This window comes from Leucoraja erinacea, chromosome 3 (assembly GCF_028641065.1).
Source record: "Leucoraja erinacea ecotype New England chromosome 3, Leri_hhj_1, whole genome shotgun sequence".
Lineage (NCBI taxonomy): Eukaryota > Metazoa > Chordata > Chondrichthyes > Rajiformes > Rajidae > Leucoraja > Leucoraja erinaceus.
Genome location: NC_073379.1, coordinates 5,999,148 through 6,017,595, shown reverse-complemented (window position 1 = coordinate 6,017,595; position 18,448 = coordinate 5,999,148). Strand labels below are relative to the sequence as shown.

Sequence of the window (18,448 nt, the reverse complement as noted above, 5' to 3'; positions counted from 1 at the left end):
TTAATTACTCCTCCTCCTCGGGCAGCCATGCTAAAGCAGCCTTGTCTGCTTTGGAATTTTTCACTCAACTTTGTTTCTTTCGGTCTTTCTCAAGACAAATATTTATAAAAAACCTTTGATCATTAACACCATGTCATTTGTTCATTATCAACTTTAGTTTGAAAATCCTCCTGTGAGTGGGTTTCTGAATTGTACCAATAACGGCATTTGCAGATGGTTGTTTCTTGTATAACTGAGGTTAGTTTGTCTGAACAAAGCAAAACAGGAAGTCCACAGTTTGACAACTGTTCTGTAATGAATCGACCAACTTCTATTTGGTCAGTGATGGCCTACTGAACTCGCATGTAGGGATAGAAGATTTTAACTCTTGATTGCCATGTCGACAAATTTTCTTAAGAGTTAAGTAAAAAGAATACTTGAAATTTCCTCATCATTTTGAACATAATTATATCTTCAGCTTTTGTTAAAGACCTAAGGCATGCTGTACCATGCTGTATGACTATCTAATTTGTTTCCATTTGCCTATGTTTGGCTTCTTTCACTCTAATCTTCCACCTTTTGGCTCCATATGTCATTTATATTTCTACATTTTATTTGTGGGGAAGGTAGGGGTGCTATGTGTTACCGACAAACTGCATTTTCCAAGCCCAAGGAAATTTTAAGTGATAATAAATCTAAAAAAATCTTCACATCTCTCCCTCTCTCTCTCTCTCTCGCTCTCTAAATTGTGCCCATGTCACAAATCTTCCACCGCACAGTTTTATTGTTACGTATGAATGCATATTTGCAAATTTTCAAAAATGCAGTAGCATTTTTTAGTAATGGTGTGCTGAATAATTATAACCATGGGAGTATAAGTGGACATGGTTGCCTGGAGGTCCACTTTGGTAGCATTGACACATGAGTTGCTCTGGACTGCGCCTTCTGAGGGTGTTGGTTTGAGGCATCTGAGGGGAGTGTGCTGACTGAGCAGATCATTATGCCCATTAGTGTCCTATGCTGACTTGATGCCAAGGCTGCCATTTTGAATTTGTGTGCAGTGAACATGCACTATTGCACGTTATTGAATATCCATTCAGAGCCAAAAGGACTCCCGTCTACATGGCCCCACCTTGGTGTTATTTAAAAGTTCATGAATTATTTACAGCTTAGTTGATTTATTTCACCCATTGTTATATTGCTGCAAGTATTTTGTGGTTTTGAGGGGTGGTTCAATTTGCTGTTGTATGCAAGCAATAATATAGCTGTGCAGTGTTCCCAAACTTGATTCCATTGTTAGCTTCTTTCCAACAAAGCATTACTGGAAGAACATGTACGTCTGTATTAGGTGTTCAAGGAGAAATACTCATTGAAATTCTGAAGAGAAATGTGAAATATGTTTTCAATAGGGATATTGTTGTCTCTCGTTGACTAATTTGCACGTTTTGTATCTGGCTACTTCCAGACTGGACTTGGAAATACCTGTATTTTGTCATGTGCTTCTACATGAAGGATGTCATAGATGTTCTATTCAACAAGAGCTAGCTCTTATCTTCTGTCCTGCCAGAGCCTTGCAGGGCAGTTAGAGAAGAAAAACAACAAGGGTTTGCAAGAGTAGCAGTCTTCCCAATGGGATGAGTGAATGATCTGCCTTATGCCAGACCAAAAGCGATCAAACTCTTGTGTTCAGCTGGTGTAGTTCATCAAAAGTGAATCATGCAAAGTGGGCAGCACACCTTTGTCATGGCTTCAGTCATCATGCCTTCATGCCATGATCACCATAACAAAATAAAGAGCAACAATTGTTATCCAATGGCTGCATAAGTTTCTGATGCTCGGTACAGATGTAGCTGGACAACTCGCATAGTGAAAGCCCTGTTGCTTCTCACTGTGATGCAGCACTGCTGTGAAAGAAGGGTCTTTCCAACATTAAAGTAGTTATCAAGGTTTGTATGCTCAAGTGCCTTGTTGCTGTGAGGAAGTTAGGTACGCCTTGATCTTCTGAGAAATAGAACGAGGAAATGCAACCTAGACAACTTCCTTCCCGTACGTCTATGCAGTTTCAGTTTTGGGGATCTCAAGTCCCTGTTCAATATCCCACGCCTTGCCTTCCTTTCTGTCATTACTAATCATGTTGCCTGCTCGGCACCTATGCAACGATGAGTTGCCACTAATGTAATTACGCAAACCAAATTTGTAAATTTATTGATAGTGTTCAATACAAAAGAATCATGTGTTCCTTCCTGCCTGCAGTGCACCATTGCTTGATAGTGGTTGACTTTTTATGAAGACCACTGGTGAGTTTGGCATGATCTCCAGGCAGGTCCAAGGCCCTGGTTATGGACTATACCATGCCCATGTGCCATACAGATGAAGTTGCAATGCTATCCTGAAAAAATGTGGTTGGTTTGTACTCTGTATAAACTAGGCAGCTGCATTTATTCTGGGAAGGCTGATTTGCTTAGAGACATTGCAAGGTATTTTGCATACTGATCGTCCTAATATGATGGGAATGAGTTTGAATGTGTCTCCTATGTTTGCTTACATGAGGCACTGCAAGTTTGATTCAGTTATAAAGCGGTGAGGTACCATATGTTGGGATCCAAGCCCCGTGTTAAAGTCTGAGCCAAATCTGTGCTGAATCTCTCTGTACTCCATGACCTTGCACATGGGATTTCTTGTCGACATTGCAATGGAACGCGTGTTCATTGTGTAAACCAATAAGCCTTTCTTCGCTTTGAATTTCATTGAAGGCCTCGTCAGAGCCTACTAAGGGTAGTGTGCAATCTTGGCCTCGCATTTGTACATCTTTATCACTGCTCCCCCTACAATGAACCGCCAAGGCCAAATGTCTCAATCCCTTGTAAATTCCTTGTGTACAATTACAGGAATGGCAATGTTGATTACTGAGCTTGTGGATGAACAAATGAAGCTCAGTAACATTCTGGCCTGGTCACATTTTCTTGATACAATTGCTAGAGCATGTGCTTTTTGGGCAAATGGGGTAGAAGTTGTAGTGAATAAAAGTTTGGGAGGAGGGAAGGAATGTGTCATTGCAGTCTATCTACAATTTTATTATTTTAAATGTACTTGAAAGAGGAAGGGGGTTTTGGTTGGGTCTTTGATATTTCCAGTCCTTGTGCTAGCCATGGTCCAATGATGGCCAACTAACTCCCATGCAGGTAATTTAGGGATGCATCCATGCCCATGAATGGCTGTTTGGGGTTGATTGCGGTTAAGTTTGGTTATATCACCTTATCCCTGGGGAATAGGTGTGTGCAGTGTTTGAGTTCTGTTGTCATGAAGAGCTGGCACAATAAATGCAAGGCTTGTGACATTGCTGCGTTTGTGAGCATGAATGTTTGGGATGAGTACTTGTAGAAAACTTTGGTAGTGAGTAATATAACACAATACTATGCAAGGTAGGTGAGCTTTTGGAATTACAAACCACTTAAAATGTTCACCCCTCACACTAAAGGACTCTGCAGTGATTCTCAATTAGCTCAACTGGATTGTATAATCCTTTGGCACAAAATGTTGGAGTAACTCAGCAGGTCAGGCGGCATCTCTGGAGAAAAGAATAGGTGACGTTTCGGGTTGGAACCTTTCCTCAGACTTTTGCTTTGCAGCCATCTGCAATGATCTTTGCAGTCATCTGCAATGTGGCAGCACAAATTATGTATTATGTAGTCTTCAAATGTAAACTTTACAGATGCATACTGCTTTTGTTAATTACAGATTCAGTACCATTTACTATTACCAATACCCCACACTGAACTGACAAATTGTAATCTAGTTCTGTGTTCATGCGCATCCAAGAGTCAAGAGTGTTTAATGTCATGTGTCCCAGATAGAACAATGAAATTCTTACTTGCTGCAGCACAACAGAATATGTAAACATGGTACACTGTAAACAATATGATAAACGAGAGAGAAAAAAGTTCTGTGTGTGTGTATACCCATAAGCATGCACACATACATATACACAGTGCCCTCCATAATGTTTGGGACAATGACCCATAATTTATTTATTTAACGGTGTCAAGTCAAGTCAAGTTTATTTGTCACATACACATACGAGATGTGCAGTGAAATGAAAGTGGCAATGCTCGCGGAACAACAAAACAACCAAACAAATTATAAACACAATCATAACACACATATTATTTTACATAATAAATAATAGAAGGAAAAACGTTCTGTACAGTTAGTCCCTGGTGAGAAAGGCGTTTACAGTCCGAATTGCCTCTGGGAAGAAACTCCTTCTCAACCTCTCCGTTCTCACTGCATGGCAACGGAGGCGTTTGCCTGACCGTAGCGGCTGGAACAGTCCGTTGCAGGGGTGGAAGAGGTCTCTCATGATTTTGTTTGCTCTGGAGTTGCTCCTCCTGTTGTATAGTTCCTGCAGGGGGGTGAGTGAAGTTCCCATAGTGCGTTCGGCCGAACGCACTACTCTCTGCAGAGCCTTCTTGTCCTTGGCAGAGCAATTCCCGAACCAGATGGTAATGTTCCCGGACAAGATGCTTTCCACCGCCACTGCGTAGAAGCACTGGAGGATCCTCGGAGACACTCTGAATTTCCTCAATTGCCTGAGGTGGTAAATCTCCACAATTTGAGATTTGTAATAGAAAACATCACATGTGGTTAAAGTGCACATTGTCAGATTTTAATAAAGACCATTCTTATGCATTTTGGTTTCACCATGTAGAAATTACAGCAGTGTTTATATACATAGTCCCCCAATTTCAGGGCGCCATAATGTTTGGGACACAGCAATGTAATGTGAATGAAATAGTCATGTTTAGTATTTTGTTGCATGCAAGACGGCTGAAGTCTTCGAATCGTGGGCATCACCAGTTGCTGGGTGCCTTCTCTGGTGATGTTCTGCCAGGCCTGTATTGCAGCCATCATTAGCTTATGCTTATTTTGGGGGCTAGTGCCCTTCACTTTTCTCTTCAGCATATAAAATGCATGCTCAATTAGGTTCAGATCTGGTGATTGACTTGGCCACTCGATTTACCATTTTTTTCATTTTGAAAAACTCCTTTGTTGCTTTATCGGTATGTTTGGGATCATTGTCTTACTGAAGAATTAACTGCCGGCCAATGAGTTTTGAGGCATTTGTTTGAACTTGGGCAGATGGGATGTGTCTATACACTTCAGAATTCATTATGCTACTACCATCAGCAGTTGTATCATCAATGAAGATAAGTAAGCCAGTACCTTCAGCAGCCATACATGCCCAGGCCATAACACCCCCACCACCGTGTTTCACAGATGAGGTGGTATGCTTTGGATCTTGGGCAGTTCCTTCTCTCCTTCATACTTTTCTCTTGCCATCACTCTGACAAAAAATAATCTTTGTTTCATCTGTCCACAGGCCTTTTTCCAGAACTGTGGTTGCTCTTTTAAGTACTTCTTGGCAAACTGTAACCCGGCCATTCTTATTTATGCAGCTAACCTGTGGTTTGCATCTTGCAGTGTAGCCTCTGTATTTCTGTTCATGAAGTTTTCCGTGGACATTGACAAATCAACACCCGACTCCTGAAGAGTGTTTCTGATCTGTCGGACAGGTGCTTGGGGATTTTTCTTTATTATAAAGAGAATTCTTCTATCATCAGCTGTGGATGTCTTCCTTGGCCTGCCAGTCCCTTTGCGATTAGTAAGCTCACCAGTGCTCTCTTTCTTCTTAATGATGTTGCAAACAGTTGATTTTGGTAAGCCTAAGGTTTGGCTGATGTCTCTTAACAGTTTTATTCTTGTTTCTCAGTCTCATAATGGCTTCTTTGACTTTCATTGACACAACTTTGGTCCTCATGTTAATAAACAGCAATAAAAGTTTCCAAACATGATGGAAACTGGAAGAAAGACTAGGTGCTGAAAGCTCTTATACCTGCATTAAGGAGGCAATTAAACGCACCTATGAAGCCATGTGTCCCAAGCATTATGGTGCCCTGAAATGGGGGACTATATATAAACATGGCTGTAATTTCTACATGGTGAAACCAAAATGTATAAAAATACAATGAAATAAAATCTGACAATGCGCACTTTAACCAAATACAATATATTTTTTTTTTTCTGTTACAAATCTCAAATTGTGGAGCACAGAGGCAAATAGATAAATGATGGGAGGTACACAGAAATGCTGGAGAAACTCAGTGGGTTCAGCAGCATCGATGGCGTGAAAGAAATAGGCAATGTTTCGGGCCGAAACCCTTCTTCAGACTGATGGGGGGTGGCGGGGAGAAGAAGGGAAAAAGGAGGAGGTGGAGCCTGAGGGCTGAGGAAGGGGAGGAGATAACAAGGGCTAACAAAATTGGGGGAAACCATTCTGGGTTTACCCATATCCCATGAATGAATTAAATTGTTAGGTTGAATCTGTTTGGATGACCAATGGTCGGGCGCTTTTTTTAGTGCTTGGTGTTTGGTCTTTTCGTTTCCATCTTGTTACAAATGTTAACCTCGCTGCCATCATCCGATCTGAAAAGGATGGCAGCTTCTGGCGGCAATCAGTGGAAACCATCACTTGTTTCAATAGATGATTGTGGTAGCAGAATTAGCTCAGGATACTTCCAGTTTCCAGCCCCGCAACGTGGATGCTTCTGCTATGGGGCCATGGTGTTCGGTAGTTATCGGTAAGCCAATATATTGGGTCAATCTCGTATTCTAACCATATAACAATTACAGCACGGAAACAGGCCATCTCGACCCTTCCAGTCCGTGCCGAACACATAATCTCCCCTAGTCCCATATACCTGCGCTCAGACCATAACCCTCCATTCCCTTCCCATCCATATAACTATCCAATTTATTTTTAAATGATAAAAACGAACCTGCCTCCACCACCTTCACTGGAAGCTCATTCCACACAGCTACCACTCTCTGAGTAAAGAGTATTCTGAGTATTCTGGTTCCCTTTGCGCTAAACCAGTGCCTCGTTTCATTGGGAGGCAGTTTGAGACTTGGTCAATGCTGTCAATGTAGGATGTGGTGTTATGTGGAGGTCACACTTAGCATGTCTTAAATGGTACTTTGATCCTGATGAGCATGGCTTTTCTTTATCTAATGAGCTGTGAATGTAATGGAATAAAGTGCAACATGCACTGAACATGATATTTCTCACACTGAAGGAATGTTACTACATAAGCCTGGAAGCTCCGAACTTATGATTTCTTTACAGTAACCATCCTACTTCTCTAACTTCAGGTAACATTGACTTCTCTAACTTCAGGTAGCCCCTGCTTTCTCTCTCCATCCCCTCCCCCTTCCCAGTTCTCCCACTAGTCTTACTGTCTCCGCCTACATTCTTTCTGTGTCCTGCCCTCTCCCCTGACATCAGTCTGAAGAAAGGTCTCGACCCGAAACATCGCCAATTCCTTCTCTCCCAAGATGCTGCCTCATCCGCTGAGTTGCTCCAGCATTTTGTGTCTACCTTACTTTTTTCAAGACGTGTTGCCAACTAATGGAGTTTACCCCAGCTTCTCATCGACTTTAGTTTCAATTGAGCTCTTTAATATCACATTTGGTGAAATGCTAATTTGACATTTAAGATGGACACCTCCAATCTGCCCTTGGAATGGATTCGCTTTTTTTGTATCCAAAGCTGAATTGAGTTCTGAACCCAATGACCTGATGAAAAACAAGTGAGCATTTTCTTGGAAACTAGACATGCGCGATACATTCCTCTGCTTGCAATCCATTCTAATATTTTGCAGATGGCATCAAATGGTCTGATTTGGTTTTGAGTGTGGACAAGACACGTCCCAACCAATTTACTGTGTTGTGCTTGAATCTAATGTCTTGACTAGAAGTGCAGATGATTCTTGAACGTCATTTATTCAAGTATTTTTGGAACCCCTCGTGTACTATATTCACTCAGCTGTTTGTTAATATAAAGGGCAGAACAGTGACACATCTGATGGAGCTTCTGCCTCGCAGCTCCAGAGACCTGGGTTCAATCCTGATCTCAGAGACTGTCTGTGTGAAGTTTGCACCATTTCCCAGAGACCGTGTGGGTTTCCTCCAGGTGCTCCGGCTTCCTCCCACATCCCAAAGATGTATGGGTTTGTAGGATAATTGACCTCTGTAAAATTGCCCGTAGTGTGTCGGAATAGATGAGAAAATGGGATAACGCAGAACTAGTGTGAACGGGTGATCGATGGGGAAATGAGTCAGTGGACTGATCAGCTTGTTTCCATGCTGTATTTAAACTAAACTAGAAAATTAAATTGATTGAAAACTAGCGACCTCGGGAATACTTATAAATCATTCACTCAGTACTTGGAATTGGTGGTGCTGCCATTTGCTGTTATGATAGGCCAAAGCATTGCTGAGGATACAAATATCATATGTTTACTGTTTTTGTTGGTTTGACCATCCCCATTGTGGCAGGATGCATAGAAATGTGAGGGGTTGTGTTTTGGGAAGCCTAATGAGGGCAAGACCTACACAGTGAATGGTAGAGCTCTGGGGAGTGTGTTGCACAGCGGAGGGATCTAGGAGTACAGGTACATAGTTCATTGAAGGTCGAGTCGCAGGTAGATAGGATGTTGAAAAAGGCTTTTGGCACATTGGCCTTTCAGTCAGTATTGATTATAGAAGTTGGGAGGTTATGCTGCAGTTAGATTGAGGCCACAATTAGTGTTGTGTTCAGTTTTGGTCACAGTGGTCTTGTCAAGTTGTAAAAAAATGCAGAGAAGATTTACAAGTAAGTTGACACGAATTGAGGGCTTTAGCTATAGGGAGAAGTTGAGCAGGCTAGAACTTTATTCCTTGGAGCGCCGGAGGATGAGGGGTGGGTGGTCTTAGAGGTGTACAAAATCGTGAGAGAAATAGATTGCATAAACACAGAGCCTTTTGCCCAGAATTATGGAATTGAGAACCATAGGTTTATGGTAAAGGGGGGTGGATTTAATAGGAACCCGAGTGGTAATTATTCACACAAAGGGTGGTGGGTGTATGGAACAAGCTGCGGGAGGAGGTAGGTGAGGCAGGGACCATCGCAACGTTTAAGAAGCATTTGGACAGGTACATGGATAGGACAAGTTTAGATGGATCTGGGCCAAACTGAGGCAGGTGAGACTAGTGTAGATGGGACGTGTTGCTCGGCGTGGGCAAGTTGGGCCGAAGGACCTATTTCTAAGCTGTATGACTCTGACTCTATGACTAATAATTTGTTTTGGGGGGTGAATTGAGAAGATTTGTAGGACATATTTGCAATTTAAGCTAACTTTATGCTAGTGTTGATGATTAACTTCCTTGGAACAGTTTGAAATCTTTATCGCGAGTATTCTTAAAATCTGTACCGAGTTGCCTGCCACGTGGGCATTTCCATTGAAATGCACTGAGGGCTGAAATATGAGCTGTCTAAACTAATGCAGTAATTTTTGTTCTGCACCTGTAGCCTGACCTGAGGGGATTCATAGTCTGATTCCAAGTTGGATTGCTTGCAAAAGAAAGCTTGAGGAAGGCTTTGATTGTATTTTTGCTGAACAAGCTTAGCTTGCTTCTTGCATGCAGCTGCTTGAGATAGTTTGCTTTTCTGCAGGGACTATTTAAGAAAGTTTGCAGTGTTTCTGAATTGGGGTCTGGTATTTTCTGTATTGGAGAAACTTGTACTTTTGTTTGTGAGAGCTTATTCACATTTCTAACGCAGCCTTCCCTTCCTCCTTCCCACCAAGAATACCCCTCCTCCCCCTTCATGTATTCATACCAGATACAAATCCCAAACTCAGCAAATATTTGAGCTTGCTTAGGTTAATGTTTAATGAGAGATCTTTATCGTTAGTTAAATGCAGACCACTGGCAGTGCTGGAAGTACAGAACTTGGGTTCATTTTTTAATTATTAACTTTGTGCTCTGCAGAGGTACCTGCACCCTCATTGCAAAAAGTTCATAGACCAGTTGCATGCATTTTTGAGGACAGACAGGTTGTTTTTTGTTTTTTAACAGACGTCGAGCTGTTTCTGCAACTCTAAACATGCATTTGGGAAAGGCAAAAGGTGGTTGGCTTTAAGTTTTTCTACATTTGTCCAGAATGTTGTAGAGACTGTCTTTATTTAAGAAAATAAAAATTTAAAAAAAAGTTTAATCAAAACAAACCACAAATGGTGATAATACACTGCAAAATGTAAGCTTATCCATGTGCATTCTTTTTAATCTAATTTTATTTCTTAAGTTTTGCAGCACGATTTTTATTTCTTTATCCTCTCCTTCCTGAGTCCAGCAAATACATTGTACTTATTACTTGCCATAGCAGACCAAGTGGAGGCAGTGGAAAATCACCTGTCTGTTCTACCTATGCTGGCTTAGTATATGGTGCGCAGTAAGATAGATTGGTTTGAGTTGTGCATTAACCTGTTTGTACAAGTGTATGCAACCAGGGCTAGGCTCTTTCAGTAAAGGCCTGGAGGTTTAAAATGTTCGTGTTCTGGTTTCATAACTAATTACTATTTCAATTATTTTTTTTTTAACCACCACCTGTCAAAGTAATTTTACCTTTGTGCATATACTTAATCGGAGTGTATTTCCACAGTATCATAGTTTTTTAATGTTAATTGTTTAAAGAAAAAAGGTGGTCCCATTACCAGTTTAATAGAAGCACTTCAGTGTTGGATTTTGTATGAAACCTCTATTGCAAACTTTCTCTAGCAGATAGACAAATAGAAAATTCATCAGACTTGTAAATCGGTAAAGTGCTGTACCATAAATGGCTCATTAAAAGCTGCAACAGTTTTGCAGGGATCTTGAATAGGTTTTTAAGTGTATCGGGTTGATTTTTTTTTGGCTGTTAATCCCGTTGTGATTTTTGATTGCCAAGTGGCAACTTTGCAGTGAAGTCTCAAAGTCAGCTTTTGAGTAGAATAGAGGAATGTCTCATTGTGTCTCCCTTTTGATTTAGTCCTACTTTGATCTAGTAGAATTAAGAGAAAGTGGGATGCTTCAACTCAAGTGCTGAGGTATTTCAAGAGCAAAGCTCTGTATAGGTAAACCCACTTGGGCAGTGCTTTGTCCTCTGGTGTATATGTGTGTGTTCTTCCTGTTGGACTTTGCACTATTACCTCCTTGCCTGTGTCATTTTTTTTCATGTCAGTTGATGTATATTTAAAAACTTCAGACCGATAATTTAACTGGATTTTATGTATTACCTTTTTAATGGCTCGTAGCTATTTTGAAATGTGCTGTTATTTGTTCACCTTAGACTTGCTATTTCAGGTTTGCAATAGGTTTTAAAATAGTGTAAATCCTTCTCAATGTTAACACTTCTTGAAATGAACTAGCTGTGTCTGTTGCCAAATGCTGTGAGAAGCCTACGTGCTGCAGTTAGGGTTTTGTCAGCTTGCCAAAAGTGGGATGTACCAAGCTGGAACCCTTGGATATGAAGCTGAAAATTGCAAGGGTTAATTTTTTCTGTTATCTATTTCTGTTCTAATGTAATGTTTCCATGTACTTAATTTTGGAATTGAAATATAAAATGATACTGAAAGCCACTGCATATAGGAAATGAGCAGGAGTGGTCTGGTGACATTATCTGGATTGGATTGGCTGTGCAGTATGATGTAAGAGGTTACAGTGCAGCCCTTCATAGGTTTTAAAATGAATTCCAAGACACCATTATAAAAAGACTGCATTTGTTCTTATGACTGACCCTGAGCAGCAGTGTTTGAATCTTATTGTGCAATACTGTTCGGAATATGGAAGAACTAGAATTAGACTACCATAGAACAGAACTTCACTGTGCCACAGATTTGATGTTTTACATAGAAATGGATCCACCAGGTAATGCTGCAATAAAATCAAACCAGCACTGGTTTTAATGTATGTGTGTACAATTTTTCAATGTTAGAAACTGGGATGTTATTCTTGGTAACAAGTGAGCAATGCCGATTGTACAGTGTTAGTAACGTTTCAGAAAAGGCATGTCATGTTTATTGTGAATGAGGAAGATTTCCCACGACCCCCATTACTCCCCTCCTCCCCAAAACCCTCCCCCATCATCACTTTGTACCGGACTCATTAACTTCAGAGCTGTCGGGGATTCTTTAGTTATTGCTTGTAACACTAGTTAGCAACTGATAAGAGTATATTTATCCCTTTTTAAGAATGTTGAATGATAAAAGGAAATTCCCCCAAAATATTGTTTTACCCTTGCTGTGAGGTTCGTAAATAAGCTGATGTTTAGCAAGATGCATCACGGTAAATTTTTCTCAGATCTAACTAGTGATGTAAAAGGAGTGCATTTAGACAAACAAATGATTTCAAGATAAGTAATTAGCTAAGAATGACTTTACGGATGCCTCTGAATCTGCACAGACAAATTGAACTTGTATGTGATGAGCATCACAGCGATGGTTTATTGAGACCCGTGCAGGATTCATTGACATTAAAATGATGTGCAATGTTAAATTCTAGTTTCATGATACAAGGGCTGAATTTTGAGAGGAAAGTTGCGCATTCCAGGATTGCTTTTGCAGTAAAAACTGAAAAAAATGTATATTTTTATGCAGACAAATTGATGAAATGCAGCTTCACTTCAAACTCTAAAGTTGACCTAATATCAGTGCTGATTTTTCTGATCTTAATTTTAACTATTTTGTTTTGTATATATAGTTTCACTTAATCTTTAGTCCAATTTGTATCCTATACAAATTTGGAATAACGGGGAGTTAAATCTGCAGATTTTAGTCAGTAATCTGTTATGTTAAATTGTATTGAAATATGTGGGGAAAATATAATGGGTCTATGAACAATTGCAAGTTAGTATTTTTTTTTGTAAATTAAATTGGCTGACATGTCGTAGGTTTTTAATTTGCATTTTAGATACCAGCGTTATATGATAGTGGCTGGTTCATATTCTTTCCTATGGCATATTTAATGTGCAGCTCAAAACCTATAAAGAGCCTGACTGTGTTCAGTGTCCCTATATTAATGACTAATCTTTGACGATTTAATGTCCACTGGAGCTGAAAAAAATTCTGCAGTATTGTTTTTATTGGCTGTAGAATTTGTTTCTGTATGGTTCATTTAAAGAGCTCTGAGCAGGGTTTCAGTGCAGTATCTTAACTCTTCCATGGCCATTTCCTTCTCCACCAGTCAAACAGATGAAGTACTTAAAGTGGACCGGGAAAAATATTTGGGTTTTTTTTTTTTTTTTTGAAACTTAAAAATGAGTAGGAGAATATTTGAAAATTGTTACGCAAAAGTGCTATAATGTCAGATTTAATCTGACAGGTGTGCTCACGTCTGGTAGGGTACTGAATACATCATTGGACATTTCCTGATGCTACATAATATTATTGGTGATTATTTGAACATGTTTTAGCTCTGGGAAGCTCCTTAAATTCAGGTGTGCTCATAATTTGCTATTTGTTTCAAAAGTAAGATCTAATTTGGTGCATATTTTTAAAATTGCTTTCAAATTTAATATTGTTGAATTATCCTATAGCAAATAAGCGACTATTTCAGTATAGAACTAGACTCGCAATCAAGTTCCAAATCTTCCCTGCTGATTATCAGTTAAAGGCATCAAGCATCTTTTGGTCTGTCCTTGCCTATATGCAGAATTTCTGGAAAGCTGAATTGGAGGGATGTGTTCATTCTTATTGCAGTTGGGTAATTGCCCATATTGTGGAATTATCTATTTCCTTATGATACATTTCCCTAGAATGTGATACTTGGTGTATTCAACCACTGCATTTTCCTTCATACACTAAATCGACTTCCTTAATTAAATAACAGTTGATTTCTGGTGTGTTGCTGAAGGATGCTGTTAATACAAAATGATTCATTCTTGTGAGGCTAAGCAGCATCCATTTTAACCACAGCCAACTGCAATGCACTAAAAGTTTAATACAGTCGCATTTAACGCACAGCGTTAGTAATTAAACATTTGAGTACTGTTAAAATGTGTTCTTTGTTTGTGGGAACTTTTGAAAACCTATTATTCATTCGACTGGCATGTTTTATCTAAAACAAATCTGATATATTAGACATGATTTTTTAAAAAAACAAGTATTTTGGAAATGTTCCTAAGTTTTTATTTTTAATTCACACAGCTCTGCCTCCGAAACCACCAAAAGTAACACCTGTAACCAACAACGGAATAAATAGCACCATGTCTCTACAAGATGCTGAATGGTACTGGGGAGACATTTCCAGGTAAGTCTGAGCTTAGAAGTTCCAAGTATTAAAAGAAAACAGTAAGTACTATAGTTCAGCCTTAAGATGGAGCTAAAATGATCAGCCAGATATAGAGCAGGAAATGCGATTAAATATAAACACCGAACCCTCAAAAAACTATCTTTGTTATTTGAATAGCTAAAGTGGAGTCCGTGTGTGCTTGTCAACAGCGGTAGCATTAAGGAGATTAATTAAATTGGAGAAGAAACATTCACCGAGTCAAAGTTGGCCTTGATTATAATATATTTTTCCTGCTGCATGCAGGTTGGAACATAACTGGACTATGCAAACCTCGTAAAAGTATTTGGCTGGGTGGCTTGCCCACAATGTTTGCGACAAAGACCCATCATCTATTTATTTGCCTCTGTACACAATTTGAGATATTTAATCGAAAAAAGCACATGTGGTTAAGGTGCACCTTGTCAGATTTTAATAAAGGCCATTTTTATAAATTTTGATTTTAACCATGTAGAAATTACAGCAGTGTTTATAGATAGTCCGTCCCATCCCCCCCATTTCAGGGCACCATAATGTTTGGGACGCAGCAATTTCATGTAAATGAAAGTAGTTATTAGTATTTTGTTGCATATCCTTTGCATGCAATGATGGCTTGAAGTATGCAAGTCATGATTGACGGCCACTCAAGAATTGACCATTTTTTAGCTTTGAAAAACTCCTTTGTTGCTTTAGTAGTATGTTTGGGATCATTGTCTTGCTGTTGAATGCACTTCAGAATTCATTATGCTACTACCATCAGCAGTTTATCATCAATGAAGATAAGTAAGCCAGTACCTTCAGCAGCCATACATGCCCAGGCCATAACATAACACCCCCACCACTCTTTCACAGATGAGGTGGTATGCTTTGGATCTTGGGTAGATCCTTCTCTCCTCCATACTTTGCTCTTGCCATCACTCTGATATAAGTTAATCTTCGTTTCATCTGTCCACAAGACCTTTTCCAGAACTGTGGTTGCTCTTTTAAGTACTTCTTGGCAAACTAACCTGGCAACCTATTTTTGCGGCTAACCAGTGGTTTGCATCTTGCAGTGTAGCCTCTGTACTTCTGTTCATGAAGTCTTCTGTGGACAGTTGTCATTGACAAATCCATTCCTGAAGACTGTTTCTGATCTGTCGGACAGGTGTTTGGGGATTTTTCTTTATTATAAAGAGAATTCTTCTGTCACCAGCTGTTGATGTCTTCCTTGGCCTGCCAGTCCCTTTGCGATTAGTATGCTCACCAGTGCTCTCTTTCTTTTTAATGATGTTGCAAACAGTTGATTTTGGTAAGCCTAAGGTTTGGCTGATGTCTCTAACAGTTTTATTCTTGTTTCTCGGTCTCATACTGGCTGCTTTGACTTTAATTGGCACAACTTTGGTCCTCATGTTGATAAATAGCAATGAAAGTTTCCAAAGGTGATGGAAAGACTAGATGCTGAGAGCTCTCTTATACATGCAGTAAGGAAGCATTTAAACACACCTGAGCAATTACAAACACATGTGAAGCCACGTGTCCCAAACATTATGGTGCCCTGAAATGGATAAACAGATGCAATTCCTTTACATATGCATAAACATAAGATGAAACCAAAATGTATTAAAAATACCCTTTAATAAAATCTGACAATGTGGACTTAAACCACGTGTGACTTATTCTATTACAAACCTCAAATTGGGCATATAAATAAATGACGGGTCTTTGTCCCAAACATTATGGAGGGCACTGTATATATAACGTGCACACATTTTTCTAATGTAAATTGGATTCAAACTTGTTCCCAAAGGAAAAGTATCTGCTAAAATGAAGTTAACATTCCCAAAACAGTATCTCTGTATTCTACAGCAGTATTTATCTAAGTTGCACCTAAATGCTAAATTTATTTCTTTATTTTTCTCTCTGCTTAATCCTTAAGCTGCATTCTGCCACAGAGTACTGGTATAACGGAACATTAATTTTGATTTCAGGGAGGAAGTCAATGAAAAACTGCGCGATACCGCTGACGGTACCTTCTTGGTCCGAGATGCATCTACGAAAATGCATGGTGACTACACTCTTACCTTGAGGTGAATTTTCCCAATATTCTGAACTTTTTCTTTTGTGCTGAGTCATGAAATACGGTCTTGCCAAACTTAAACTGGAAAATGCGATTTCTTTACAGGAAAGGCGGCAACAATAAATTAATCAAAATTTTTCATCGAGATGGCAAATATGGTTTTTCTGACCCATTGACTTTCAATTCGGTGGTGGAGCTTATAAATCACTATCGCCATGAATCTTTGGCACAATACAACCCAAAGCTAGATGTTAAACTGTTGTATCCTGTGTCCAAGTTCCAACAGGTATGATTTGTTTGCAAGTGGTCCTTTATACTTTCTTTAAATGTAAAGCAAGCCTATTATAGCTTGAACTGTCTGGAGAAGGTTTCCGTCCCGAAACGTCACCTTTTCTCATGTGATGCTGCCTGTTCTGCTGAGTTACTCCAGCATTTTGTGTCTCTTCGGTATAAACTAGCATCTGCAGTTCCTTCCTACACATAATTACGTAATTAGAAGGAAACTTTATGATATTGAACCAGATCATGCTGACACATTCCACTGTCTACCATCCTATCACCATCCATGATCACCACAATACACAGATATAGAAGGCCCACCTTTCTGGCCCAGCGTATCCAGCAGTGTGATCTCACTAGCAGTGGCGTCTCCAATGGCAATTGATATCCCTAATACCTGAAACCCTCCATAAAAAGCTTTTTAACAGCTGGCAAAACTCCCCCACCTGCATTGCTGGCTTCTAACAGCTGTGGTTCATTGTCCTTAATTCTGGATTAAGTTTGCCTTTGGACTCACAGCTGCCAGAGGAAAATGACAGATTTGATGTTCTGAATCTGTCGGGGAGCTTTGGGACTTGCACGGAAGTCTTTGACTTCCATTTAAGTGGATGAGAAAAGAGAATAATATCTCTTCTGATATCGACCAGCATGATTTGATTCGTCAGAGATTTTTGTATAATATCCATTGCTGCTGTGTGGTGCTGGTTATTTATCAGTCCATATTCTTGTGTTGTCTTCAGGATCAGGTGGTAAAAGAGGATAACATTGATGCAGTAGGCAAGAAACTCCATGAGTATCATACTCAATACCAAGAGAAAAGCAGGGAATACGACCGACTTTATGAAGAATGTACAAGGACATCTCAAGTGAGTTTTGCTGCAAACAGAATGTCTATTAAAAAAATTGATACTTTTTTGTGCAACAAAATGTTTGAGGTTGACTAGATTTTTTTAAATTTTTTGTTAAGAGTTGAATTGTTAATTATTCATTTAATAAAATTGATTTTAGATTTTTGAAATGGAATTATTTGTGTTCAATTTCTTTAACTGTTTATTTTCAATTAGGAAATACAAATGAAAAGGACAGCAATTGAAGCATTTAATGAAACAATCAAAATATTCGAGGAACAGTGTCAAACACAGGAAAGGTACAGCAAGGAGTACATTGAAAAATTCAGGCGAGAAGGAAATGAAAAAGAGATCCAAAGGTTCATATCTACTCAACTTACTAGCTTTGGTCTTTCATTGTTAATTTAATTTCCAGTTGTGATATAGTTAGTATGTATTTGCACTAACTTTGAAAGGAACACCTATGTTAAGCAGTGGTGACAGTACAGAAATCTGTACTGCAGGAAATGGTATAAACACAGACAATGGAAGGTTACATAAACTTCCGAGAGAGAAAAAAATACATGTCATGGGATACGGTTCAAATGGTGCATGAACGATGTGGACTGATCTGGGTCTGAATAGTCCTTCAATGCTGTTTTATATGGGGGTTTTTTAATTACAACTCAGTAACAGGCCGTCTGATCTAACTGGTCTACACCCATATTTATATTCCTAATGAGCCTTATTTTTTGTTTTCAAACATTTCTTATGTTCCCCTTTTCCCATCACCGACACGTCTGCATTGAGCCCATTTCCATCAATCATAGCCGTTTCAAACACCACATGCAACAGTAAGTTCTGCATTAGTGAAACGTAAACAAAAGCGAAATTCTTGTGATGGCTATCTTTGCCTCAGACTTAAACAGGGTCACAATCGGAAACTGGTTTTTGCATGTCTGTTGTATAAAGCCTCTATTATTTTGAAGAACCATCCTGGCTCTCCATCTATTTTTCCCTCTCCCAAGAGAAAGATAATCAATTGTCAATCTGCTTTATCATTTCCGATAGTTTTATCCTCTCTCGAGTTGACCTTTTCTGCATTTAATTTAGTGTTGCACTGCACTTT

General features: G+C 39.4%; 1 protein-coding gene across 1 annotated transcript in view; it reads left to right on the top strand.

Annotated features, from left to right (window-relative positions):
* Positions 1-18,448, top strand: part of LOC129695104 (phosphatidylinositol 3-kinase regulatory subunit alpha-like) — a 78,575-nt gene that overhangs the window by 51,756 nt on the left and 8,371 nt on the right. The window contains exons 8-12 of the mRNA XM_055631857.1: positions 14,037-14,139; positions 16,125-16,223; positions 16,319-16,499; positions 17,233-17,358; positions 17,557-17,699. Coding sequence (XP_055487832.1) covers positions 14,037-14,139; positions 16,125-16,223; positions 16,319-16,499; positions 17,233-17,358; positions 17,557-17,699 — 652 coding nt within the window. The remainder of the gene's footprint in view (positions 1-14,036; positions 14,140-16,124; positions 16,224-16,318; positions 16,500-17,232; positions 17,359-17,556; positions 17,700-18,448) is intronic.